Here is a 27,417-nt window from a genome sequence, read left to right as displayed (position 1 = left end):
CTACATTTTTCCCTTTAGGTATTAGAGACTCGTTTGAGTGTGAAGTCTCTGCTGCAAAGAAGGAAGAGCCTTCTGGGCTGACCAACATGAGGAATGTTTTACCAGGGGAGCCATAGACCTCCTGCAGTCCTTGCCCTGAGCACAGGGAACAGCACAGTGTTGTAATGATGTCCCACAGCATATGGACAGACAAACCCATGCTTCACTTAAAGCAGGACCAGAGAGCTCTGCAACAAGGTACATACAACCACCTTTTCTCATTTCTCATAACTTGAGGGCTTGAACTAAGTAAAAGAAGAGTAAAGGTGATGTGACAAATGTGAATCGCATCATTCAAAGCACCATTTGAAGACAGTAAGGGTGTTACTTTAAAGTCTGCAGAGCAGTATGATCACCAGGCCTGAAAAATATACAGTGCTAGCAAGACTAGAGTAATTCATATCAAAAGGAATAACCTAACTAGTCAAGTTTAAGTTTTAAATTAGTTGTCATCACCCAAGAAAAATATATCACGTTACTGCAGACAGCCCAGCAAAAAAACTCTGCTCATTTTCTGGCTACAGCTGCCATAACTGATGAAGTGGTAGAATATATAAAAGATGATATGCACAATAACTGTAACTCTACCACAATGACATTGCTTGTCTGGTCTCTGATGCTGTTTCTAGAAGTGTGATTGATACAATTTTTTACTGCAGTTGATGAGCAACAACTGCTTATGGATTGACACACAAGAAATTGAGCAGCCTAAAGCTCAGAGTGTGAGCTGAGTCCTGGAAGGAAGACTCAAGATTTCTGATGTCTGATTCATCACTGAAGTCTAAGTACATCTTATCCCACTGCATTACTCAATGAAGTAGTTAGTAAAGGGAGGATAGAAAGTACAGAAAGTTGTTTAATATACTAGATAAACTTGCAATTATCTGATTCTTTTCCTCTGAATTAAAAGCTATCAGTAAACTTTTTTCCTGTAAAAATGAAAAATAGTAACAATAAAAAAAATCTATCTTGTCATCAAAATGCATAGGGGTAATTGACATATTTTATTGCTGGGAGTAAAAAGTTTGTGGAAATGACAAAAGGTTAGATTGCTGCAATCATTCAATCATATCAAAGCATATTTTCCATTTTCAGTGTATAATAAAATATAGTTGCTATAATAGTTCCTCATTACCACTAAGTGCTGTCTATTGAAGTAGATCCAAATCCTGTCAACCTCATACTCTAAAATCCCCAAATCAAGTCCTCACTGCACCCTGTGCTGAATAGAAATAATGAAAAACAGCAAACATTGCAAAACACTGAGCTGGTGGTTATGCCAAGGCATGGTACAGCTGCCTGACCCACAAACAAAGCCCACAGAAGACTGGTATAAAGCATTCTTAGTCAAAAGCTTTTCAAATGGAACAAATTTGTTGGAGAGTTGTGTCATCACTAGACAACCACCTGTCCAAGCAAAGGGAAACAGAATAAAGCACAAAACCACTGACAGTGAGTTTCTCACCCCATCAGAGAGTTTCTCAACCTGAAATGAAGTATTAAAGACCTTTTAGAAGACATATGACTGGACTATTGTTGATTTTAAGTGGAGGGAAGTTACTATTTGGATGGGATGGGAAGGAGAGAAATACTTAGGTAATGGAGGGATGGGTGAAAGTGTGAAACTTTGATTAGACAGTAAATTATTCTGTTTTGTATATTTTGTCTCCATTTCCTCCATAATGTCCATTCACATGGACATTCTCATTTGTTCATTAAAGGGCACTGATATTCCTTCAGGTAAACTTCATAGTACAGGCAACAGGAATATAATTCAGTTTAAAGCCAGGAAGTGTGCAAGTGACCACAGAATGATAGAAAAATTCATCTAATAAAACCTCCTTCTCAAAGCAGGGTTGATACTCAATTCAGGTCAGTCTGCCCAGGAATTTTTTCAGTTGAATACTGAAAACTTTCAAGGATGGAGACTGCACAACCTCTGAGAATATTGCTCCAATGGATAGTAGTTATTTTTAGTGATTTTTTTTTTTCCTTTTTCACCAGTTACAACCTCCCTTCTTTAAATTGATGACTGTTGTCTCCTGTCCTCCCACCATGTGCCTCAGTAAGGTGCCTGTCGTCACATCCTCAAGGGCCTCCTCACAGGTATGGGAACACTACAATTAGGTCCCATTAAAGCCATTTGTTTCTTAGGATGAACAAGTTCAACTCCATGAGCATCTCCTCAGCATTTGTGCTCCAGCCCCTCAACTATCATGATTGTCCTCACACTGCTAGTTTTTGCACTCTGTGGAATACTTCCTTAAAATCTGTAGGCTCTGTTCTGGTCCCATTATCTATCATTTTAAACTCAACATTGAGGAGCATTTACTTCCACTTTTTTTTTTTTTTTCAGAGTATATAAATAAAAAAAGATGGAAAATCACAGAACTCCTTTAGGGGAAATTTAATTCATCCTGTTTATAATTCTTCATTCATTCCCCAAATGATTTTTACTAGATATTAAGCCATTATGTGAATGAACTGTTTTTTTTCTTAGATGCCAGGAATGTACGGGTAACTGATAATGAAGCACAGGTATAAAAAGGGACTCCACATATTTATCTATATGAAATTTAATAAAGTTTTTTTAATGAGATACAGCATATCGTTGTTAAATAGCCCAATCAGTCACTGCATTGATTTATAAAGGCAACCTCACAATTTCTGTAAGTAAATGCAATTCCCTGACATTGGCTGAGATAAGGTTTTAATTCCTGCTCTCAGAACTGCATTAGATATTATCTAATAACTCTGACCTAACAGCACAGAACTGGCTTAGAAAATTTCCCTATCAAGTTATTCCACCAATTAGGCAAACCCAATCAGGGGTTGTTCTTGCTTATTCCCATGTGTTAATACAACCCTCCTGCTCTTGGCCAGCTCTTCAACCCACATTGCACAATGTGCATTTAATCAAAAAAGCTGTGTAAAATCTAAGGCTAAGATGTTTGTCCTGCCTTTCTCTCAGGAGTACCATGAAGAAGGTGCACAGCACTGCACCATCAAATGGTATCGATGGATGCACACACACCTCTGCTACTGCATCCACATTGCATGGCTTCCATAAAATGGATTCTAAGGGGTATATTCAAATTACAGTGATGCAATTCAGAAAATAACCTTTGTGCTTGGGATAGAACACTCTGCTCAGTTACCAGTTTTAAGGGAACTCACATAAAATCTCCACTCACATAGCCAGAGTTTTGCATATGCAACAGAAGGACTTGAAGAAATACTCAGTAATAGTTGTATACAGTAATGGTTAAGTTAGTGAACAGCTGTCATATCATCTACTGGGTTTGAAGGGACAGGCAACATTGTCAGGGCAGAGGTATTTGGCAAAATATCTATTGTTTCTGTCAGACAACAGTGCTGAGGAGAAAAAAAGTGTGAGAGCCAGAAATTAAAGACAGAACTCTGTGGAGAAAAACTCTCTAATTCTCTTAGTCACAGTGGACCTGACTCACCACTGACTCACTTCAACAGCGTGCCAGGGCAAATGAACCATTTTCATCAGGATTTACACCACTGTAAATGCAGTGTAATGCTTTGCATCAATCATTCTCCTCATCTTCTCCTTACTGGATTAATTTATCATCCTACTGGATGGGAAGAAATAGTCACATGAAATGTTCACTATGCACACCTGCAGCATTACCTACAGCTTTAGCAATCTCACATGCACAGTTATTTCACACTGTCTTGGTTCTGGCTCATCCTGTGTGCTTTGCAGAGCCTTGAGAATTCCCACCCCCATGTGAGTCATTTTAATTGCTTCCCACACATTCATTCTTCCAGGTATAAGGTGCAGATCAAGTGTACTAACAGGAACATTTATTTCAGAATGATAAAAACTTACTATAATGCTGGACTCTCAGAAGAAGAAGTTTCTAATGGTTGTGGGAAAGAATAAAATAAAAGTAATTAAAAGACCATAAGAGGGATAATTGAGAAAAAACAATTAATAGAAGGAAAAATAGTACTATTACAATAGTAATCTCATTCTGTGACATCAGCAAACAAGTTCTGGCTCAGGAGCAAATTCAGCCCTGCCACAATCAGGTAAAATCTGGAAAAGGACAACAGTGCATTTTTTTCCTACAGAATTTGGTGAATGTTCTTGTAAATCAAAATGGTCTGTCATGCCTAAACCCACTGATTTTGCAACCATTTGTTTTGGTTATGGAGTGACTTATCTGCCTCTTTTGTCTTTTTCTTCTCAGCTTTGCAATTTTTCTTACCACCCACTGAGACTGGAAGAGGCTTCTGTTTTCCATCTGCTGAACAAATCTCCTTTATTTCTTTTCCACTTTCCTTTCCCACTCCTTAAAACCCACCTAGGGGCCAAGACAAGCTGCAGCTGGCTCTCATTTATGCCAACTCTTGATAGGAGAGAGGGAGTGAAGAAGGAGAAAGATGACTTGCAGACATACTCCCCTAATCTTCGACTTTGCAGCTGTGTATTTCACACACCCATTTCAGATGGGAAGAATGAAACTCAACCAACACTGAACAGCCCCGGAGAAACAGCCTGATTTATCAGAGGAAGCCAGCACAACTCTTTTCAAGCTGAATGTGGTGATCTGGGCTGTAAACATCTAAGAACAGAAGCTGTCTCTCATTCTGTGCCTGGATAAGGACTGCTATTCCAGATCATCAGATTTACCTGGGAGTGGAAATGCTGCTGTCACATGCAGAACTGACATTAACAGACCTTCCTGAAAGTAGAAAGCTTCTACTTTCAGACCTAATCCACAGATTTCCAGTACAATGTACCATTGAGAAGTTCTTACGTCGGGGGGGGGGCAAAAGGAAATTCAAAAAGGCACAAAAAATGCAGGTTAGTAGGATGAAGAAATCTTAAAGCTACAAGGAACAAGTCACAGGCTGCTCTCCTGCTATTAGCAGACACACTGAACTGTTTTCACGTGGACCAGAACATCCTGGAGACACTTTATCAACAAAGGCAACTGTCACTGAGTGCACTTACAGCTGCACCAGTGCCATGGTTACAGGATAGAGCTGCAGGCAGGGGCTTCTGCTGCTGGCTGGGTCAAGGGAGGTCCAGGGCTTTGCAGAGCTGTGCAACAGCAGCATTCCCCTGGGATCAGAGGGTCAGAGGACCACCAGGAATGAAAGAATAAATGGATGAGGGACTGAAAATATCCATGAGGTGCAACATTACATATTGTTAGAACACCCAAATGCTAGCAAATAGCACTGGATATTAATGCATCACCACAGCAACACATGGCTTAGAGAGGCAGTGTAGCTGGCAGTCTGTGTGCTGCTGGGGTCTGAGGCTCAGGAGGTATCAGGGTGACTATTGGAATCACTTTGATCCTTTATTTCAGATAATTTAAGACAGTTAACTGGTACTACATTTTTGTGTGAGGAAAGGCAATGGACACCATAAGTCTGCCAGGCTCAAAAATCAAACTATGCACTAAAACTAACATATACAAACCTACACAAGCACAAATGCACAGCAGCACTACTGAGGACTTTCCTTACACATGTGGGAGGAATTCTCAACAGAAAAGCAAGTAAGCAGCTGAAAAAAGAAATAAAAACCCTTCACAATGACTGCAACAGTCATTCTTTCTTCTCTATCTACCAGTTCCCTCAAATCCTAAACTTTCCTACGTTATTCAGAAATAGTTTGCAGAACCCCTTACTTTGGTAAAAATGTAAGTCACAAGCTATCATCAAATGGTACTTAGTGCTCTTCAATAAACCTAACAAATTATTTACAGGTTTAAAGCTATGCAAAGAGTTTGGTTTAATGTATAGTTTTCTCCTGACACATTAACAATTTGTGAGTTTTTAGCAGTTCAAATAATAAATACAGATAGGCATAGCTCTGTATTTCTGGAGAGAAGAGGTGGCTAAAAAGAGAAAGGCTGAAAGTGGGAGGAAGATGAGGTGAATTTATCTAGACCAATATAACTGAGCTACAGAAAAGGCTAAAAGATAAGGGAAAAAAGCATTTGCACTTTTATTTATTTGCTTGCTGATAGTCTTTTTAATGACGCCTGTTTTAAAGCAGAAAGTCTAGGTCAGCTGTCAACACTCACCCAGCCAAATTCAGATGCAATACACTGATGATCAACCTGCCTTTGCAAGCCAGCAGCCCCAGATAAATTCAAGTGGCATCAAACCAGAGAGCATTCCCAAGCTGCAAAATGCCTTGCATCTCAGCAAACATTATGCATCGAAAGGGCTAGTTAACGTTTCCTACCTTAGATGGTCTCCTTTTGCAAAAACTAGTGCTGGTTTATTTAGATGTGTCTTTCCAACAGTTTTCTTTCTTCTGTTGAAGGGAGAAAACTGGCGTAGAGAGCAGTTTCTACCGAAGGTAGCACTGACACTTGGATCCTCTTGCTGCTCTGTCAGCCTTCCCGAGGCTGCCCATGCATAGGGAACCCTTCACTTGTACAGACAGAGCTGCCCACCTTTACTGCATGTTTCACTATTAATGCCTATATAATAAGCTGCTCAAACACCTTTCACACATCAGTAGGTCCTGTTATTAATGAAACAGCAGGGTAACAGACATTGCAGAATGAACCATTCTTCCACGCTGCAGGCAGAAATTTGTACTCCCTGCTGTAAAGAATTAGTATTGTCTCTCTGCTATACTGAGACTCTTGCAAAGGGAAAGGCAATTGATTTACAAAGTAGATATGGCTGCAAACAAAATCAGCTCAACCCTAGGGCAAAGCAAAAAAACAAACTAGGAAAAATAAGATTCACGTTTTTTATTAATAAGTCACTGAGGTATAAGTGACATTTAATTGACATATAAATTGCTGACATTTCTAGTCTCATTCCTGCCTAGTGCCTACTGCATTTGTTCCCTTATTTCAAAATAACATATGGTTGTGATTAATAGATTTTAAAAACATACATTTATTATGCTTTTCTAGACATTTACACACATACACGTAAACTAGTAAAATGTTAAGCCTCTCTTCCCCTACGTAAACTGAGTGCCGTGCTGCCGTGTTAGGATGTCAGATACTAAACATAAAAATGGTTCCAACTGCTGAAAGTGTTTTTTAACAGCACTTTTAAGACACATTTACACCACAGTCATGTAGTGTAAATACACTGTGAATCATGGGACAATTGAAGATAAAATGGAGTGCTGAAAATACCTCTGAGGGGTATTTTGGCCACTGATGAGATGCAGTTGCATATCCAAGTAGACATGACCCCCTGTGTTGGGTTGCAATGTAAGATGTAACCAGAGGTATGTATTTTATTACCATCTGTTAGAATCACATAGGGCAGTGTTATTTGTCTCTTCCATGAGCCATCCCTCATAACTCTGGGGGGTGTCTTCGGTTAATGGGGTAGCTGTTAAAACCAGGTGGGGTAGTGTTCTTTATCTCTTCCATGACCCATCCTCCCTCCAGGGGGATATCTGCTGTTAATGGGCCGTCCAGGCTCACTGCATGACTGATATAATTACATCATCCCACTGGGAGATGTTCCACCCAGCGGGAGGAGCCAAGCATTTCTACCTGGATAAAACCTGAGATTCAGAACAGCAGGACAAGCTATTTCCACTGGACCCATCTAAACCACCACTGGACCTTCAGAAGAAAACTACACCCTTCTACAGGATCACTGCTTCAACAGAACCACATCTGTCACTCCAGGAGGACTGCAGTCACCATTTTATTGGACTGCTACCAACACCCTGACCAACAGGATGTCAGGCTGTATTCTGACTCTGTCAGTGGTTTTTTTGTACTACTGCATTTGAAGTTTAATTTTTCTAGTAAAGAACTGTTATTCCTATTCCCTTATCTTTCCATGAGAGCTGGTTAATTTCAAAATTACAATTCGGAGGGAGGGGGTTTATATTTTCATTTCAAGGGAGGCTCCTGCCTTCCTTAGTAGACACCTGTCTTTCTAAACCAAGACATCCCCTTACAGCCTATATTGTGTTTGCCCTTAAAAAAATCCCCAGGTTATCTTTGGATATGGAGGCTTCCTCTAACAATCTAGGAAACCACCAGCTTAAACAGCACACAAAGAGAACACCTCCCCTCAAAGTAAGATCTTATTACGGGCTGTCAATGTTAAAGAACTCACAGAAAAAAATCGCACCACGTGGGATATACCAGGAAAGTACTTTCTTTACAGATGGTGGAAGGGGTTATACTATCACTGCACAAGATAGTCGTGAGGGGTTGTCTGGAGTACAGTGTTCATCCACGCTGAGAGAAGGTGGTTCCAGCTAGCAACCCACAGTAAGAAGATCCACCAGCATCACCAGAAAAGCTTGGAGCTGACTTTCTGAGCAGAGGAGAACTGGGTTCACTCAGTTTTGCAAAATAAAGGTTGAGAAAAAATTAAGACTAGTCTCTATAAATTCTCCTAAGAGTTCATCAATTAAAGGGGACAACACTTAAAAAAAGCTAAAAATCAATCTTATTTAAAGCATTTTAAACTATTTTAATGTGGACCACTTTAAAATACAGAGATGCTGGAATTGAGATGATGTTTCTAAGTATCAAATGTTAAGGAAACCCAGATATGCCTCCCAGGAGAGGACAAGGAGGAGTGATTGGCTGTCACACAGCTTTGTCATGCACCTCAACAGCTTTCCAAACCTTTTAGACAACCTGCTGTGTGGGAAGGACAGGGAGACAGACAACACATCTCTGCCTCCCCCAGAAAAACATAGCTAAAAGACTGATTAAAAAAGGAGGAAAGAAATGGAAAGCATTTTCTTGAATGAAAGAGGTTTAAAGCAGGCTCTGAATTATCATAAGAAATACTGTATATTTTTTTAAAAAAGACAATTACTTTTTTTTTAGGATATGCTCATTAGCACAAGTTGAAATTTAACTAATAAATTACTGCTTGTAGTAGAAAAAAGGAGAAAAATATTTTTAGTGCTAAGTACAGAGAAATAGATTGCAACACAACAAAAAGGAAATGGCTGGTCATAAAAATCAATAGCTTGTTATTTTAAAATGTGTGTTATTGCATGATTATAACTATTGCAAGATTGGCAGCAGAGATACAGCATAAGCAAGCACTGAAGTAAACCCTTTCTCTCCCTAGAGCTTTTCAGGCAGAGTGCATTTTAAGTCAAATTACAAAAGTAAACTCCAGCAACCTCTTACTCCTCACTTAAGCTGACAGGTTTATCAATATATATGATCAGGGATAAAACAATGCGATTTCTGCAAGAGGACTGATCTGCATTTAAGCATGTCCTGTATGTATCACAAACAAAGCAAATCTTGCACATAAATGCACTGGTGGGTAGGGTTTTAAGAAAAAACAAAACAGCAAAATCATTGCTTTTAAAAGTAATAAAATATATCCTCTCCATAAATGAATGGCTCAGCCTCTTTTATAGCTTTTCCAGTACAAGTTCCCTGGGAGAGTGGGTGCAAGCCAAGGTGGACTGGAGGGAGAGGAAGAAAGAAACTAAAAGGAATTATAAACAAAGCTATCCTGTGTTTAAGTCCATTTACTACATGGAATGAATCTGGCCCTCAGAAAACAGGCTGAGAGAAGAATTTAGGTAATTAAATCATCACTGTATTTGGCTGACAACCTACAAAAACAGCCATATATTTGTAACTTATCAGCAACTCACACTAGCTGACTCTCCCTTCCTTTCTGCTGAATAAACACTTAAAATGAACAAGTGTTGGAAAGGGAGACAAAATTATAAAATCTGGGCACAGAACAATTGTGGAAGCAGCTGTCCTCCTGACATTATCATAGAAATCAGAGATGGAAAAAATCCTATTAGGTCATATAGTCCCTCCCTTTGTCCCTAACATAGGCACATTTTCCAGTGCCTTGTCCAATCTTGTTATAAGACTTTCTAAGTGATAGTTTCCAGCAGCTCCCTTGGGAGAGTATTCCTCTGCTTAATAAGTATTGCTGTCATGATTTCCCTCCACTTAAGGAGCAATTTGCTCTATTATTTCTGTGTTTCTCCAGATAATATTCAAGATGGTAAAAAGAAATACTGATGTTTTGAAAAATGTGTCAGTATTCCAGACAATTCCACAAATAACATGCCCTACAACAAAAAAACAGGCATGACTACCCGGTATTTTTTCTGTCCTCCTGACCAGGAAACAGACAAACATATCAATTAGCCTGCTGATGACAAATAGACATCGAGTTCAATACCAAGACCAGAGAGAGAGAGAGAAAAGATCAGCCTCAGTCTCAAGCCTTTTGAACAAGTCCATCTGCTGCACACAAACAAAAAATGCTTTAACCATGTTAGCTACAGACACGGTCCCTGCATCCTTCCAAATCTGTTTGCTCAGGCCATGACTTTTTGTTTGGCTTCCTATTGAAATGAGGTGTGTGCAATACCTCCTCAGCCAGCTGCTCTCCATGGTCCACACCAAAACTCAATGGCTGTTTAAGGGATCACGGAAATCTGGGCTGATCATCATGGAGGAAGGCTCACAGTGTGAGTCACTGCTTGGAAACAGGCAGAGGGAATGTAAAGAAACCTCTTGAGATATGTCATGGAAAAACAGAGGGGATGGGAGCAGATATCTTGGGAGATGTCATGAGGAACAGGACCTACTGTGACAGCAGAATGGTGGGACATGTGACATGCACCCATGTTCAAGCTTCATTAGCTTTGTTGCATACAAACCAACAAACTGTTTAGTACAATTCTATAGAAAAAAGGTTCACAGATCCATTAATGTCCAGGTTGTTCCAACAAGTGCCCAGACATTAAACGTCTTTGTAACCATTCAAAGCCATTTCCTGCTCCATCCTAACTTCAACCTATGACTCCTGTTTCACAATGATACTATCTGTGCTTTTACAGATGGTGAAAAATCTTTCTCCTCATCTATTTTTTTTAAGGTTTCAGAATCTTGCATCAGTATTTTTTCCACAGTTAAAAGCCAAAGACCAATGAAAGTAGCTCCCAGTTTGAACCAGAAGATGATCAGTGCTACTAAGAGCTGTCCTTAGAGCAACACTGGGGAAAGGAGAGGACAGGGACACACACACACTGACCAAAACCATCATATGTAATCTGTCATGGTAGAATTCCTACATTAGCTTTCAAATATTAGCTTTTCCCAAAGTTCGTTACTGGTCCATCTACAACAAAACCAAGGAACTGTCTTCCAATTCAGTACACTCTCAGCAAGCAGTCAGAAGAATCAACTACAGTCACATGTGCTCCCAGGTCCCACAAATCACATTTGTTACTGTTACTCTGCAGATCTTTAAAACTTTTTTTTTCTTTTTATTACCCATAGAGACAGTAAGGACCCAGTTCTTAATCACATCACACCACATGCTGTTGTATAAACCACACTGCAGGTAAAATATTACCACATAAAGAGCATTCTTGCACATATTTCAAGACAAGAACCAGGACAGAAAAACACAATATTGTGAAGCCAAGAGTCAGTACAGAAACTGGAGCTTCTGTTCTCCTATCTCAGTATTAATCACTCCTTGTAAACTGCTCTGAGTAAGTGCACTCCAAATTTGCCACAGCTTTAACTCTCCTCTCTGCATTCACCTCTCTAAATTACCTTCACTTTCAAATCTCACCTCCTTTTATTCCCTTTCATTCGGTGTCAATGGTTGACACCTCTGAAAACCTGTAACAGCTTCCACTGGTCACCTTTTACATTTTTGAAGGTTCTAAGATGTTTTGTTTTGTTTTGCCTCTTCCCGTTGAGACAACTGCGTGTAAAAGAGTCAGAAAGCTGTATTATTACTCTTTCAAATTCCCTTTTAAAAATCTCTTTTGGAGAGATCTGTAAAAACATTTCTTAATGGAAAAGTCTCTCATGCATACGTTAACACCATATCATCCCATCCAATACAGATTCCCATCTAGTATAGATACTTGCTCATCAGTTCCTAATGAGTTCTAATTGTCCGTCACTTGGATAGTGAATCCAAGGAGATCTTTCTCTGGTGGAAGCCCTTTGGGACTTCTCCAGGCTTTTTTAGCTGATGAAGAGAAAAGAGTGAACTGAGCAACTCTTCCTACCTCCAGTACTGCTTGAACTTCACAGAATAAAGCAGAAAGAAAAAGTAGAGAATCAGTGACACTGACAGGGTAATAATACACTTAGAATCAAGGATAAATTTTATTCAGATCACAGGAATATATTCATTTTGTGACACTGGGTCAGTTATATGGAAATTTTTGCATAATGCGTAAACATACACCTACACTAAACAACCTCCTGCTTCTTAGAACAACTGCAAAAAAACCTCTGCCACACAGTTCATTTCTGGGTGCAAAAACACAGTTCAAACCATTAATTTTACTTTTTAACAGCTTCATCCTATCTTTGGGGAACATAAAAGAGAATCAAAAAGCAGAAATTACAAATTAGTTTAGTGCAAGTTTTAAAATGTGCCTGATAACACATTCATTTATTACTTCTGCTGCCTGAACATTCTCCAGTACCATAAACATCCATTTAGGGAGTTTGTGCATTACCAAATCATTAAGAAAAGAAACAAAAGACCCAATTACAGAAAAAGTCCTGGTATTTAATAAAAAACAACATTAAGCTGTTGCATTAACACTCATTTGTGAGCATAGGACTAAACCCAAAAGAGCTACTCTTTTTGTAAACTTTGAGATGTGCTTGAATGACAGGCTCTCCTTACCTCGAGCACTCTTCCTGTGATATACTTTTCACAGTTGTCACACCTGATACCAAACTTGGCGTGATAGTCTGTTTCGCAGTATGGAACCCCATCCCTAGGGAAGAACAACAGGCACATCTGTATGGATGTTGCTTTATGTAAGTTTACAATTTACTGGGAAATTTTGCGTCTAAAATTTGTCAAGGTTGCAACACTTCCTAGGGTACTTACGGGCCTTCCTGCCTCCCAAGGATCTTGTATTTATTAATATTGTAAAACGCTGAATAGTAATGAACAACTATTTTGGACCACTTTTCTCTTCTGTTGCTAAACTCAGCCATCAGCCTTGTAACAACACTCAGTCTCTGAGACCCTCACACCACCTGTTTAATCATGTTACCTATTAACTTCCTTCACACGTCTCCCCCTCTGTGGAAAAGATAGTTATTGCTACATATTACTCCTCCCCTCTTACCATCTAATTCATCCAACTGATGTATCATCTGATAAATGTATTACCTAACCCTTTAGCTGAGACTGCAGAGAGTAATTTCTCAAAATTCTTGTCTCTAAACCAAGTTTTGATAAACACTTTAATCTACTGGCACTCTTGACTGGATTTGCTTAAAGACTGTCATGGATCAAACATCTTGGGAATGTGCGCCACAGAAGCCAGCAATGACTACAAGAATTCAGCCTGAGCAGCAGTGTATTCATGCATGATGTGACCACCTATTTCACCACCACCAGTGAGTTAAGATACAATTTAGAGATTTGAAGAAAAAAATCTGGAGTCTCAGCTTTTATTTTAAAGCATCAAGACCAGAACATTTGGACTACTGTCCTGACAAGAACCTGTTAATTTTACATTTTACAATTTTACTGAGTTGTACATGTAGACCATTAAACTGATGAATGAAAACAAATTGCCCGAAGAAGAAACTGGAGGGTCTTCTTTTGTTTCGAAGTTCAAGTTAAACATATTTAAATATGTTTTGTTTGTTATACTAAAATAGCCCATGATCAGACTGATTTATTAGCAGAGGCATAATTTTATCAGACATTTCCCTGGATAAACATATAAATTAATTTTATAGCATGGAAGTTTAATTTCTTAAAGACTAACCTACAAGTTATCACAATAAATAATTGAATTAATTAGAGACAGGATGTTTCTTCTCTTGAGTTGTTTGGCTTTTAGCCTTTTTAAAAAGAAGATTTTGCAGTAATTATATCTTTACAAATTTTTTTTTTGGGGGGGGATATATTAAATAAAAAGGAAAAAACCCACTGCACTAAAAAACAGCAGACCAGCACAACACACAACACTGAGGCAATGCAAAACCTTATTTAAGAACACTCTTTTAATAAATGTTGTTCTCCACTGCAAGCTGTGAAATTAAATGTTGGCCAGTGAAAGGCCTGCATGTCCCTGGCCTGACGAAAGTGTTGACAAAGGACACGGTCTGTGTGCATACTTTGTGCTGTTTCTCAGTGCTGTCATCACATTCAGTCCAAATCTCACAGCATGAGGGTCTGGAGCAGCACAAAAGCACGGTATGTACATCCTTAATTAACCTCTGGCTAACATTTCTTCTTATGTAATACATATAGAAAGAACAGTACCTGCTTGTTTATATTACATCAGAGAGAGCAAAATCACAGGTAACTAAGGGCACACATTTGGGTCTTGGAAACATATTCCACCTGCTGTCTCTCTTTGTCAAGGCCCATTCCAGGTAAATGAAAAAACATGACTTCTACTCTTCTCCATTTCATTTTTAAAAATACAATTTAGATAATTATTTAGACAATAATCTCTAATATCTTATATATCTCTAAACATATATATACATAAATAAAGGGTATGCAATGATAAATTAATTGTTTGGCATTAAAAGAATGCTGAAAAGAGGTGAAAATACTCCTCTACTTACTTGCTGATATACTCTGCATTCAGTAGTTTGCCACATGTATTGCACTTAAAACAGCCCAAATGCCAGTGTTTGTCCAAGGCGACCAAGGACTGACCATTCTTTATTTCTGAACCACAACCCCCACAATCTGCAAGAGAAAAACCAAATGAGTGAATCATATTCTTAGGTGGCCATGCAGCAGTTGGTTATGGAAGTACCGGGATCCATCAGTGTCCCAGTAACAGCTCACGAGGGCTCCATAGCTCACTCCACTGCTCACTGATGGATGGCAAGTGTTGCTGCCCTTAGAAAGCTCTGACATTGCTATCACTCAAAGAAAAAAGCTGATGACTTCAGTTGCCTAGTGACATAGGCTTTTTAAAAATTAATTTATACTGTGTTTAAAAAATGCAAAGTTTTGCTCATTAAATTTTCCAAGCATTGCAAATCAGCCTGATAAAAGAAATTTAAAAAAAAAGAGTAAAACAACTGATTCTTCATGTTAGCCTTTGCCTCTGGATCTGCAAGCTCTACCTATTTAAAAATTCTTTTTGCAACCATGAAAAAAATCCAAATTCTGGTATGAAATTTCCTATAACCAGTAAAACCACACCAATACTTAAGAGGCATTAGTGACATTTCAATATGTGTAAGTGATGGACATCTATATATTTATTCTCTATAAAAATCCACTTATATAAAGCTCCAAGAGGAGCTAACAAAAAAAAACCCACGTAAAACATGCAATAACTGGGTAACAGAGGTTAGTCTATGTTGGTTAAACAGGCTGTAGGTGAACTAGCTGTACTCCCCAGAAAGAGTAACTGGGAACAAGACTGTCTGGGGGTTTGGTTGCCTACTTTTTAACAATGGAAGATTTTGACTAAGCTAGTAAAAGCCAAATCTACACTTGGTAGATTTGTCCACCAGTGAGTGCCCTCTTCAGAGATGTAACATAGACATGAGATTTGGATCTGGTTCTCTATATCCCAAATTAAACCTCTGATACCCCACAAGGTCATCTCTCATTCACTCTTCACTCTACAGATTTCCTGCCTATGTATGATTTTCTTACTAAAGGTTAAAATAGTCAGAATATGAGAGGAAAAGGGATAAATGCCAGTGATGAATTGATTATTGTACCAATATCTCAGTAATCCTTCTAATCCTCCATAAAATATCTTCCGTCTCATGTGGAAAAATACATAGCATTTTCAGGAATTCTTCAGGTATACCAATAATATTCTAGAGAAAAGACAAAACCTGAAAAACACTTAATCATTCAGAAATGCCAGGAGAGAAAAAAACCCACAACAATGACTTACATGGAAGAGAAAGCTATGGAAAAGCATTAGAAAGATTTATCTAGTTATTAAGAAAGAACTCTCAACCTATGATCTCATTAAAAAATTCAAATAGTCTTCTTAAAAACTTTCTGATTTAAGACTGTATTTAGTTGGTTACATGACCCTAATGAGACAGTGTAAGTGAAATTGTAAATGTTTCACTTCTGAGCACACAATGATAAAGCACTTTGTATTTTTCTTTGGTGGATTTGGAATGTATTGAGGGAGCAATAATGTCTCTTTAAAGTTACCCTCTAGAACACTAGTACATGGAAACAACCCTAGCACAAAAGCATGTGCACTACAGATCAGAACATTTGAGTTTTGCTAATAAAAAAGAACATTTGGGTCCGTGCCTGGTTCTAGTCCCTGCAGTATTCTACAGTATCTATTGTTTAACTGCAATCAGAAATTTGTTTGTGATCTCCCCTGTACTGGGGATTCATCTGGAAATCTAATTTAATCTCACTGCTTGAGGGCTTATTTCAAAAATTGAATACAACATCATGTGCTCAGATGTCATTCACCTTTCATCTGGTTTAAGCTTGGGTGGGCAGAAGTGCAGCATTTTGTGGGCTACTTTTTTTTTTTTTTTTATTCCCAACTGCAGTTTTCTCTGTAAAGTGCCAGATAATTACAAACAAATATTGCAGTTGCTATGCCAACAGTGCCTACTGATGCAGTGTCCTTGTCTTCCCATCTTGGATGCAGCATCCTTTGGTGACTCAACTAATTTCAAGCAATAATTCTGCAGAACACATCAATTTGCTGCTACATGTTGATATTTTTCCTTGAGTACTCTCTCAAGTCAACACTGTCACAGGAGGTTTTCAGAGCTACTGTTTTATAAAACAAAACAAAACAGAGAGGCAGGTACTTATATACTAAAAAATTCAAGGACTCGGGCAGAAAGCAAGTATTTTACATCCTTCATTTCTTCCAAATGGAAGGTATGAAGGAGGTTAGAAGCAAAAGGGGAGGATGAAAACAGGATTTGTCAGAGGGGGCAGTGATGTTATGAGCTCAGCGAGTCCCCAAGAGATGTTCTGAAAGCACTGCTGAGATAAATAGGCTGCTGAACAGCACACATGGTACACATCAGACAGCTCTGAGACAGGAACAAACCCAATGTAGCAGTGGGTCAATGTACTACTCGTTCCTTGGAGGAGTCTGCTTGAAGTCATGTTTTTGTGCACTGCTAACAAGAGCTGTTTGTTTAAAGCATTAAGGTCTTTTCCAAGAAAGCTGTTGTCAGGAGATACACCATTCACTGCTCTATGTAATTTGGGGAAAAGTTAAACTTTTATTTTCTAAGGTCAGGTTTTGCCACAAAGATGTGCTCCCAATGCTGTTTCCCTCTGAGGCAAGTGGTTTGCTGAGGTTTTCAGGTACCTGTGCTCTGGGAAGACTCAGTGCAGTGACCCAAGAGAGTTGGGGAAGTGCAATGACAAAAAAACTCTCCACAGTGTGTGTGTGCACAGAGAAAAGGAATGTAAATACATAAAAAGATTATGTACCACAGATAATCAAATGAACTTGTTCTGTCAGTACTCAACCAGGCAAATAATGTCCATTATAGTCAGAGGCACTTTTCATATATGACAAGGAGACAGCAAAGATGGCCAAGGAGGATCCATTTCTTGAATGAGTGACAAGAGAAAGCACCTAAGAGAGGGCCAAGCTATCTCCAAAAGAGAATGGCATTAGCTAGAGGAATCAGTAGAGCATCTCACAGAGCATTCACACAGCATCTTTTGCTGATGAACTGTAGAAAGCAGATGGTGAAAACTGCTGTGAAGAAATGTGGAGGGACAAGAAAACAGAATAAAAAGAGAGATTTCTCCCAGAAGTGGGCTAGATTCCTTACAGAGGAATCTGAGCAATCCATGAAGCCCTTCCTCAGTCATGCTGAATCCTTCTTGATGTAACAGTCATTAAATTTTTTTCTGTCTTTGCTGTTTAATTGAATTACTGCTGCTGTTTAATTAAATATAGTTTAATAAAAATAGTGGTGGACTCTTAAAGCATGGCAGCACCTCATGAGCAAAACAGCAGAGGAACAGAGTTCAGAGCAACACCAGCTCTCTATGATCTACTGCAAAAACGTTGGTGTGAAAATACCACATTTCTTTCCCATAGTGTTTTTATCTTCTGATAGTGCACAATCGTCTGAGGTCAAGGTGAATGTCCCCCACTAATATTTCATACATTAAACCTCTTGCTGTGTAGGATTTAGGCCTGCAGTCCTGCCACTGATATTTTCTGAAGCAATACTGGAACACTTACAAATCGTTAAATCTCACATGGGCTTTTATTTCAGATGAGCTTGGACTAAATCCTCTAAATATTAGCATCTACATTATATTTTTCTCAAAATAATTTGATTTAGTTCATTTTAATCAAATCTTTGAGAGTTCAATGTATGGTTAATCCTATAATGGCACCATCTGTGTTTCTTTTTAATATCAGACTTTCTTGAAAAACCACCTCTAGTTTTTCACATGGCTATCTCATATTTCATAACACCTCTTATGCAGCAGAGTGGTAGAAGTTCCAGTCATACATACTGGTGTAAAATTATGTTCTTTTAACCTGTGAAGTTCTTTAAACTGAGAAGTACTGACTGAAAAGAGCAAAAATCCATACTTACTTCGCAGGTTCTGTACAGGGAAAGAGCCAGTGCTGCTGGAAGGGGGCAGGGAACATTTCTGGCAGATGCATTCTTTCCCATTAAAAGTTACCCGGTCACCCGCAGGGAAAGGCAACCTACAATAGCAGAAAGAAAAGCAAACTGGTTACAGTCTCATGCCTTTATCAAAATTAAATATCTTTCCATAAAAGAACTGATTATACTCTGGCTTCTTTTTCTCTGTTTGCCCAGTTCTCATTCAGTTTTCCAGCCACTTAGAGGCTTAAGTATCAAAGGGACATATCAAACAGGCAACTTCAAATACAGAAGGTTACAACTTCTTGGGGGAAAAAATAATATCTAAAGATACAAAAACACAGTGAGCACTCAAGTCTGAATTGTTGTGTATTTAAGAAATGTAATATCAGCCAGGGTTCATCACTAACAGGATCAGTTACAGAATGAAAATAAAATTGGCATTACAGGGAGTAAAACAGATGCAAATGCAGCTGCTTTTATGTTAAATAGCTGCACAAGAGTGATGAGTTTTATATATTAAAAACCAGCACTTGTCCTCACAACTTTCACCACATCAAAGTCCTTCTTATGCTCAGAAAGCAAATGTTAGTGGACTCTCAAAGGGAAAAACCTATCCCAGTTATAAAACCCACAGTGTCTACATTTCTTGTTTTCCCTACTCAACAACAGCTCTCCTTACACTTAATTAAATCATTCCTTTTTATCAATGTCCTTAAAACAAAAAGCTCTCTGCTGTGCACTTCCTTGTCTGGGCAGAGAAACCACTGAGGCTTTTTCTCTAAGGGAACCAGATGGACAAATCACTTCATATGCAGCAAAGGATGGTGAGGATTTAGAAACACATTTCACCCCACCCAAAGCTCATGTCCAACTAAATCCCTATCCAAGCTATCAAAATATGGCTTAAGTGGGGCAAAAACATAACACACAACTTCTGCCTCATGGTGAACTCCATCTGATCAGACTATTTCATTAACATTTCATTAAAACTCTGCATGACATTCCCTCACAAATGCTATCAAATTCATAACAATTGCAAGGTTGTCTTCACTAAAAAACTACACAGATACTTTATGGTAAAGTTAAACATTGTTTTGCTCCCTAAACTACCTAAGAGAAGCTTATTCTACATTTGAATTACATCTAAAAGAAATTTTTTATTACTTAGAAAAATAACAAAAGCAATGCTGTCCTTTGTTTCCATGTAATGTTACTAAAATATATTTGAAACTAGCTAAGTAAGTGTTCAACACTGCCATCCATTGTGGACTATTGGTGGTAATTTAAAAAAAGTCATGGGGCTATCTGCTAATGAATTCTGCTTTTCACTTTTTTTTTCCTCTTTCTCAAGTTTTTATACTCCAAAGCTTCCTACCTTGTCACTCACCTAAAATTACAGTAAGGAAAAATACTTTATGGAAATAGCCTTTAATATTGCCTTACTCTTTCACCCAACTAAATGATCTGTGTGTGACTCTGGTACAATAAGGTCCAACATCATGTTAATATAGATCCAGGAGGCCCCTATACTTCTACCTCTTTCAAAAAGGATTTTGTACCATGAGTTTTAGTCAGTAAATTAACTAGGAGATGCACTCCAGTGAGCAAACCTGTCCTGTTTTGCAGCAACGCAGCAGCAGCAACCTTCTGTGTCATATATTCAAAAAACCTCCCAACACTATCTTCTTAGGTCATAACTGTTGCATGCAACAGATTTTGATATTTTTCAAAGTCAGAGATACTTCTAATACATGGAATAATAAATGAGTTTTATGAACTCACAGAAGAGCTGAGGTTGGAAAGGACCTCTGAAGGTCATCTGGACCAACCCAAAGTTTATTCAAATGAACATACACACATTTGAATAAGAATTAGTAAATGTGATACACTTCTATATAGATAATACAAATTCATGACTAACCACAAACTATCTCAAAAATAAAGTGACACAATTCAAGTGCTGTTCTAGTTTTCTGCTGCAAATGTGAAAGAAACCATTAAACCATGGTTTAATTTAACAAGATATTACAAAATCAAGCCTAAAACTTAGCACTACTAATTGACCTGGAAAGACACAAGCCAAGGGATTTCAACCATTCCAGAATTGAGACAAGAACTTGTAATTGATCTCCTGCATGTTTTCAGGAAGACATCTCATCTTGACTTACAGATACACACAGACTTATTATAACCACTGGTAATCTGCTCCAAATTAAACTCTCATAAAACCAGCACCCTGTTCCACTGATACCATCAAGCAACCATCCTCACTGCCATGCACCTACCCTGGCATCTTCCCCTCCCATGCACAGCTGCATGCCCTGGGCAGGACAGTGCCTCCAACTGTGTTTTGCCGCAGTCTCTATGGGAACCAAGGCTGGGTTCAGCTCATGACCCAGCTGGGGTCTCATGAGATGCCTCAGTAAAACAGCAGGTTTTCCAACATTAATAACCCTGGAGATGGTGACGTGCTGGAGCTGTGAGCAATTCACTGCTCTAAAGAATGACTGACTACTGAACAATCTTGAAGAATCAGGAGATACATTATCCCTGAGTCAGGAAGATATATTTACCTCACCTCTCCTACTGTTCCTTATACTATGAGGAGGAGTAGGGAGAGGTAAGACAAATATATCTACCTGGCTAAGGGATATACCTAATAAAGATCCAGCTGAGCACAGAAGCCCATCTCAAACAGATGCACCAAGCAGCAGCTAAAGTAGAAGCAGGGACCGTCCACTTAGAATTGGCTCATCTCATCACTGTCTAAGCAATCAGACAATCTAAAAGGAAGTTAAAACTAGAAGACAAGAACAGGATTATTCATCTCCTATGGCCCAAAGACAGAACCAGGCAGATGACACCGCCAAACAGGCCAAAGCTCATAGGTACCATGGTAAGCCACAGATGGGAGGGCACGTAGGGGGTTTCCTAGCCCATAAAAATACTGTGCTTGGTTTGTCTTCTAAGAGTTCAGTAGCTAATCACCATGCCTTTCCATTCCAGTGGGAGAGGGCAACAATTTTAATCCTTTATTGTTCTCCAAATATGCAAGACATCTTGCTCTAAAAACACTCCAGTGAAATATTCTTTGGAGCTGTCCACCCCAAGGTACAGACAGACATTTCCTCCATTCACAGGTCTTCTAAACCCATAAATAAGTCTCAAAGTTTGTTTGTCTTTTTCACTGAGAATTCATACCCAACACATTTGACAGTTTTCCTGTACCAGCTGACCTCTCCCTTTCACAAGCAGCTCTGCTCAAGCATTTCAGTGCCAGTATGAGTGAAGGCACAACAGAAGGTGGTAACAGTCAATTATCAAGGTTTCAGTTTCTGAGCTCTGTAAGTTGTGAGCAGGACTGTATATAGAATTTTAGGCTAAGAGCAGCATATCTGCCTTCAAATACAATGATATCTCACCATCAGTCACCCACTAAACACTGCTAGGTATTGCAAAAACCAGGACAGAGTTTTAATTAGCTACTTATCCTTTAATAAATATTCAGTGAGATTTTCACAGTTGGATTATCTATTCTAAAAATGAGATTTAAGAGCATTTTAAAAGCAGCTCTCTCGAATGACTTATAGAATTTTAATACATCTATGATTCATTTCCCAACAAATTTTGTTTTATCCACCTGCCTACAATATTTGCAAACCCAGAAAAAAATCCAGAGGTGACCAACAAAACTATATCGTAAAGCATCAAATCTCCATCAGCCTAATCCAGGATAACAGTGTGCTGATATCAAAAGGTCAGGTCCTGGTCTTGTCTTTCTCTGCACCACACCTCAATCTATGCAGCTGTGGGCGAGTCATTCAGACTTTCTGGTAGAGACAAAAGAAAATATTTTCTTTTTTTTTCAGAGCAGATGGATGGTCATCTATTCTTTAAATTGCTGATCTGACTCTGTGGCTGAACAGTCAACAAAATTTGATATATGAAAATTAATGAAGCCTGTGGTCAGGCTGTGGAGAGAGCAAAGCTATTAATTTCAGTAGCTGGCTGCAGTTACACAAGGTCAAGTGTAATGTCAGACTGCAACCTAAGGACCAGCAGCATCAAATTCTGCTCTGACTTGTACCTGGTACAATCACATCCCTCAAGGTGCTCCATAGGAATGAATCCCTGTGGATTAAAATGATGATACAAAGTGGACTACTATCCACTAGATAGTGAGTGCTATCTACCATCTACACAAATTTCAACGAGTGAAAACGCTAAATTCTGCTAGCAGTGGGGAACACTCCCATAGACCTGTGCACCACAGAGGTTAATCAGTTGGGAAGCATAAGAAGATGTGGGGGTCCCAGTGGACACCATGTTGGACATGAGTCAGCAGCGTGTCCCCATGGCAACTGACCAGCCACATCCTGGGAGGTATTAGTGCAGCCAGCAGATCCAGGGATGTGATCTTCCCTGCTGCTCTTCATTTAAGAGACTGCAGAAGGCACCACCTTGGGCTCCCCGGGACAAGATTTACTGGAGGGAGATGAGGGAAGGTGTCCAGGTTCAGAGTTGCAGCACAGGACACACAGGCAGGTAGGGGCTGCAGGATGTATCTGCTCAGGGGAGACTGTGTTGCTGTCTAAAACTACCTGATGACATGTAACAAAATTGGAGCCATGCTCTTCTCGTAAGAGTAAAAGGACAAGAGGCAGCAGACATAAGCAGGAACATGGGAAATGTCAACTCAATATAAGGGAAAAAAATTACCACGGGCTTGTTGAATACTGGAACACACTGTTCAGAGAGTCTGTTGGATCTCCATGCTTAGAAATATGTTAAAGGAATGCCATCAGATGTCTACTCAAACTGGACTTGCTTTCAGTCAGGGGCTGGACCACAGGACTACCACAGATCCCTTCCATCCTACATTATTCTAGGGCTATAGGGATGCTCCATATAGAACCAAAGAATCCTAGAATCACTAAGGTTGTAGAAGACCTCCACAAGCATCGAGTCCAATTTTTGACCAAGCACCACCATGCTCATGTCATCACATAGTGCCACATCTACTGATTTTGTGAACACTGCCAGGGATGGTGACCCCATCACTTCCCTGGGCACCCTGTTCCAATGCTTAATCCCCTTTTCAGTGAAGAAACTTTTCCTGATATCCAATCTGAACCTTCTTTGGCACAACATAAAGACATTTCCCCTTGTCCTATCGCTGGTTGCCTGGAAGAAGAAACTGACCCCCACCACACTAAAACCTCCTTTCTGGCAGTTGAAGAGAGCAATAAGTACCCCCTGATCCTCCTTTTCTCCAGGGTAACAACTCCAATACCCTCAGCTGCTCCTCACAGGACTTGTGCTCCAGACCCTTCCTCTAAAGAACAGCAGACCTAAACCTGAAGAACAGCACACCATTAGCCCTTTGTTCAGGAACAATCACATATTGGTAAATATATTTGGTTGAGAGTCAAAATGCAAAGAACACTCCGGCTGATTTCAAAATCTTAAGTCTCAACACCCTATGTTTCTACAATACCTAGCTGTGTTCACTGGGTGACTGGTGCTGAGATGAAGAAGACCACTTCATGAGATGCCTTAAGAAGCACCCAGTGGTGCTTAAATGAGGACCAAACCCTTTCCAGATTCAGCAGCACTAAAAAAGTGATCAAATAAAAAGGTTTAGCACATACAAAATGTCGGTCATGATTGCTATGTTTAAGAAGAAACTGAATTTGAACTTCTGATTTTCAGTATTATCCTAATTTCTTAAGACCTACATACACAAAAGATCACAGTTCTTTCTAGAAGTAACAGTCTTATATATGTAGGACTACACAATCTTCCACTGAAAAAAAGAAAAGGATTTCAGTTTTCTGAAATCCTTTTCTTTTTTTTCTTTCTTTTTATATTCAACTGCCTGGCCAAAGTGAATCATCCTCCTGAAGATCATAAATACATAAATGGATTGAAAGAGGTTTTATAGCTGGGTTTGGCAGGCAATCCCTTGAAGAATATGTATCTGCCTCTTTCCCCTCCACATACTATTCAACTCTACATGGCACATATTCAGCTTCTGTCAAGATGCTGTTTTTAAAGAAAACTTGAGCTCAGAAAAACTTAAATATAAAACTTCTGCAAAAACCCCACAAACCTACTTCCCTATTAATCTGGGATGTATGTGCTAATCTATCCTTCACCTAGGGGTAAAATTGTCCTCTCTTGATCATTTATATGTCACAATTTTTTTCCCAACTTTTTAACCACAAGAATACTGAAACTTAAAGGGTAACTATTACATACACTCCTCCAACAGGGTACATAAACACCAACCTCCTCCCCAACTTTACTAATTACAATAATACCCATGAAATCAAATCCCGGTTTTCTGATATCCAGTGAACACCCAGCCCACAAGTAACAGAAATAACTGTCTAGGTACCACATTAGATGGACCATACATCTTATACATGCTTACAAACCTATATAACTTACTAACACACTAAGATGCCTCCTGAAAATTCCATTTTCACAGTATTACCATAGGTAGGACAACCCATTTCTTTCTGAAAGACTCAATGTCCTGCCCATTCCCATCCTACATAAGACCCACACTGTCCTGATTTTGACAGCCACATAGAGAGGTATGTGCACAATTTTAATAAAACTAAGCTTCTATTGTTACAGCCGGCCTCAATTTTCTCCCTCTTTCTATTTCACTTTTACAAACACATGAAGCTTTTGAAGAAAATGTTTTTGGCAGCCCTCTGGAGAACAAAGCTCCTTCCAATTAATGAAGCTGTTAAGAAGATTGCTCAGCCACTTCCTGGGAATTCAGAATAAGCATTTAATCTGCAACAGTTTTCAATCTATGTTCTTATTCTTCCACTCATTCCTAGTTTTAGGCATTATCATCAAAAAACACAACAGCAGAAAAAAAGGTTTCACTAGACTACAACAGCACTGGAAGAAGAAGGGATTAAGCCCTCAATCTTTACTCCAGCAGAGCAAACATGCAATTGAAACCTAATCTGTTTTTAAGAGTCACTTGGTTAAAACAAGATAGAGAGAGAGAGAGAATTAAATAGGATGGCAAAATATATTTATATATTGTATCTTTACCAGGTTTTCTCTGAATACCAATTCTTTTTTTTTTTTTTTTTTTTTTTTTTTTTTTTTTTTTTTTTTTTTTTTTTTTTTTTTCCCTCCCTCCAAACCTTAGCTTGTGGTAGCCCTGGGCAATAGTATTTGACTTCCAAGAGATGCCCAGGGATGAGCTGGATTTCTGACACTCCAGCTTTTTCACAGAGAAGGGTAGCAGGCTACAAATGCAGTGCAGAGGGTACAAGCAATACAGCTCCCTGTGACACTGGGCCATGTGGTACCCAACAGTAGTAATATCAGGAGACAACTGGGCTTGGATTGCTGACTTTTTCCCTATCCTCCTGCTAGCTAGGTTTTCTCATTAATGCTACCATACACTTCCCACATGTTTCTATTCAAACCTTCTAAGGGGAAAAAAAGGAGTTGCTACTAACACTGGTTTACTATGCAATGTAGAAACAGTTTAGAAGTGTTACTTCAGCAGCTACAGAAATAGGAGTTGCAGAAGTGCTCTTTTAAAAGAATTTAAGAATCCTGCAGCATTCTGGAGGAATGTGTCATGAGTGCAAAATGCCTTCTGCTGCCACTGTTTTCATGCTGAAGATGGTAAGAGCTTGGCTTGGTTTCCATAATAGCAGGATCAGCCCCACTGGCAGGCAGTCACTACCTCTCAAATTCACACCATTCTGGAGGTTAGATTTCTAACACAGCACCCACATTAAAGTCTGGCTGTAAAAGGTAATGCCAAATGCAGTTGGCATCATCCACCAACTACTACTGACTGTGTGCTTTAACACAGTATTTAAGGTTTCTGCCCATCTGTAAGAAATGAGGGCACAAATGGTTCTCCTGACTCTTCCCACTGAGGAAAATGCCAAGGTAGAGAGCTTTATATAATTTCCCCCCATTTTATTATTATTGTTTTTAAAACAAACAAACAAGTTCCTTCTTTTGGCTTAAAGGGCATGTCTTTATAGTCTACCAACCTTATTTTCACTGAAGATATTGGTCAATAAAATAAATGCTGATGATGTTTAGATAGGACACTCTTCCCCATAAAAAACACAGGTTATGTCTGGCTTGCAACGACAGGGGTAATTGAAGCTGATTTAAAGCATATAAACACATGACAGGATTCTTCTGCTGCTCTGCACCACAAATCAGTGTTACAACCCCCCTGGGAGACACTAATTGAATCCTGCTAGTCAGCAGGGCATTAGCTGGCTCTGATGAAGACAATATGAATTTGTGTGTCCTTCCAAGAAAAGCAACAGAAGCAAATCTGGGTCTCCCACTGAACAACTACAAGCAGCGAAGCAGCATTTAATACAACTAATAAGTTATACAGAAGGTTAGGGAACATCTCTGATTTTATTTTTTATATGATATATTACTGCATCAGGAACTTCATTTTTAAAACTTTTATCACATCACCAATACACATGGTATTTGCAGCAGGAATAATATCACAGTGCTGCAATGTAACTCACCTGAAGTTAAATTGTTCGGTACTTAATATAAATATTTTATTCACAAGGAAAATCATTCAAAATTTCCAGGGAGACAAAATAAACTGTACCATCAAGCTCTGAACTATCAGCTGAAGGACTGACTAAATACAGCAAGAGTTGGTATATCCAATGGCCCGAAACCCAAAGCAGGTAGTTTCTAAGTACAGTAACACACAGTTAAATAAATTTCCTCTAAGCTTTAGTGGTGTGACTGAGAAAAATAGAACTAA

General features: G+C 39.0%; 1 protein-coding gene across 14 annotated transcripts in view; it reads right to left on the bottom strand.

Annotated features, from left to right (window-relative positions):
• Positions 1 to 27,417, bottom strand: part of ABLIM2 (actin binding LIM protein family member 2) — a 125,088-nt gene that overhangs the window by 52,479 nt on the left and 45,192 nt on the right. For all 14 annotated transcript variants that reach the window (XM_083861882.1, XM_083861889.1, XM_083861891.1 and 11 more), the window contains exons 4-6: positions 18,597 to 18,712; positions 14,622 to 14,748; positions 12,706 to 12,799 (exon numbers count right to left, since the gene is read on the bottom strand). In XM_083861882.1, coding sequence (XP_083718008.1) covers positions 12,706 to 12,799; positions 14,622 to 14,748; positions 18,597 to 18,712 — 337 coding nt within the window. The remainder of the gene's footprint in view (positions 1 to 12,705; positions 12,800 to 14,621; positions 14,749 to 18,596; positions 18,713 to 27,417) is intronic.

Source organism: Zosterops lateralis (assembly GCF_965231275.1).
Source record: "Zosterops lateralis genome assembly, chromosome: 5".
Taxonomy (NCBI): Eukaryota; Metazoa; Chordata; class Aves; order Passeriformes; family Zosteropidae; genus Zosterops; species Zosterops lateralis.
This window is presented reverse-complemented; position numbering and strand designations above follow the sequence as displayed.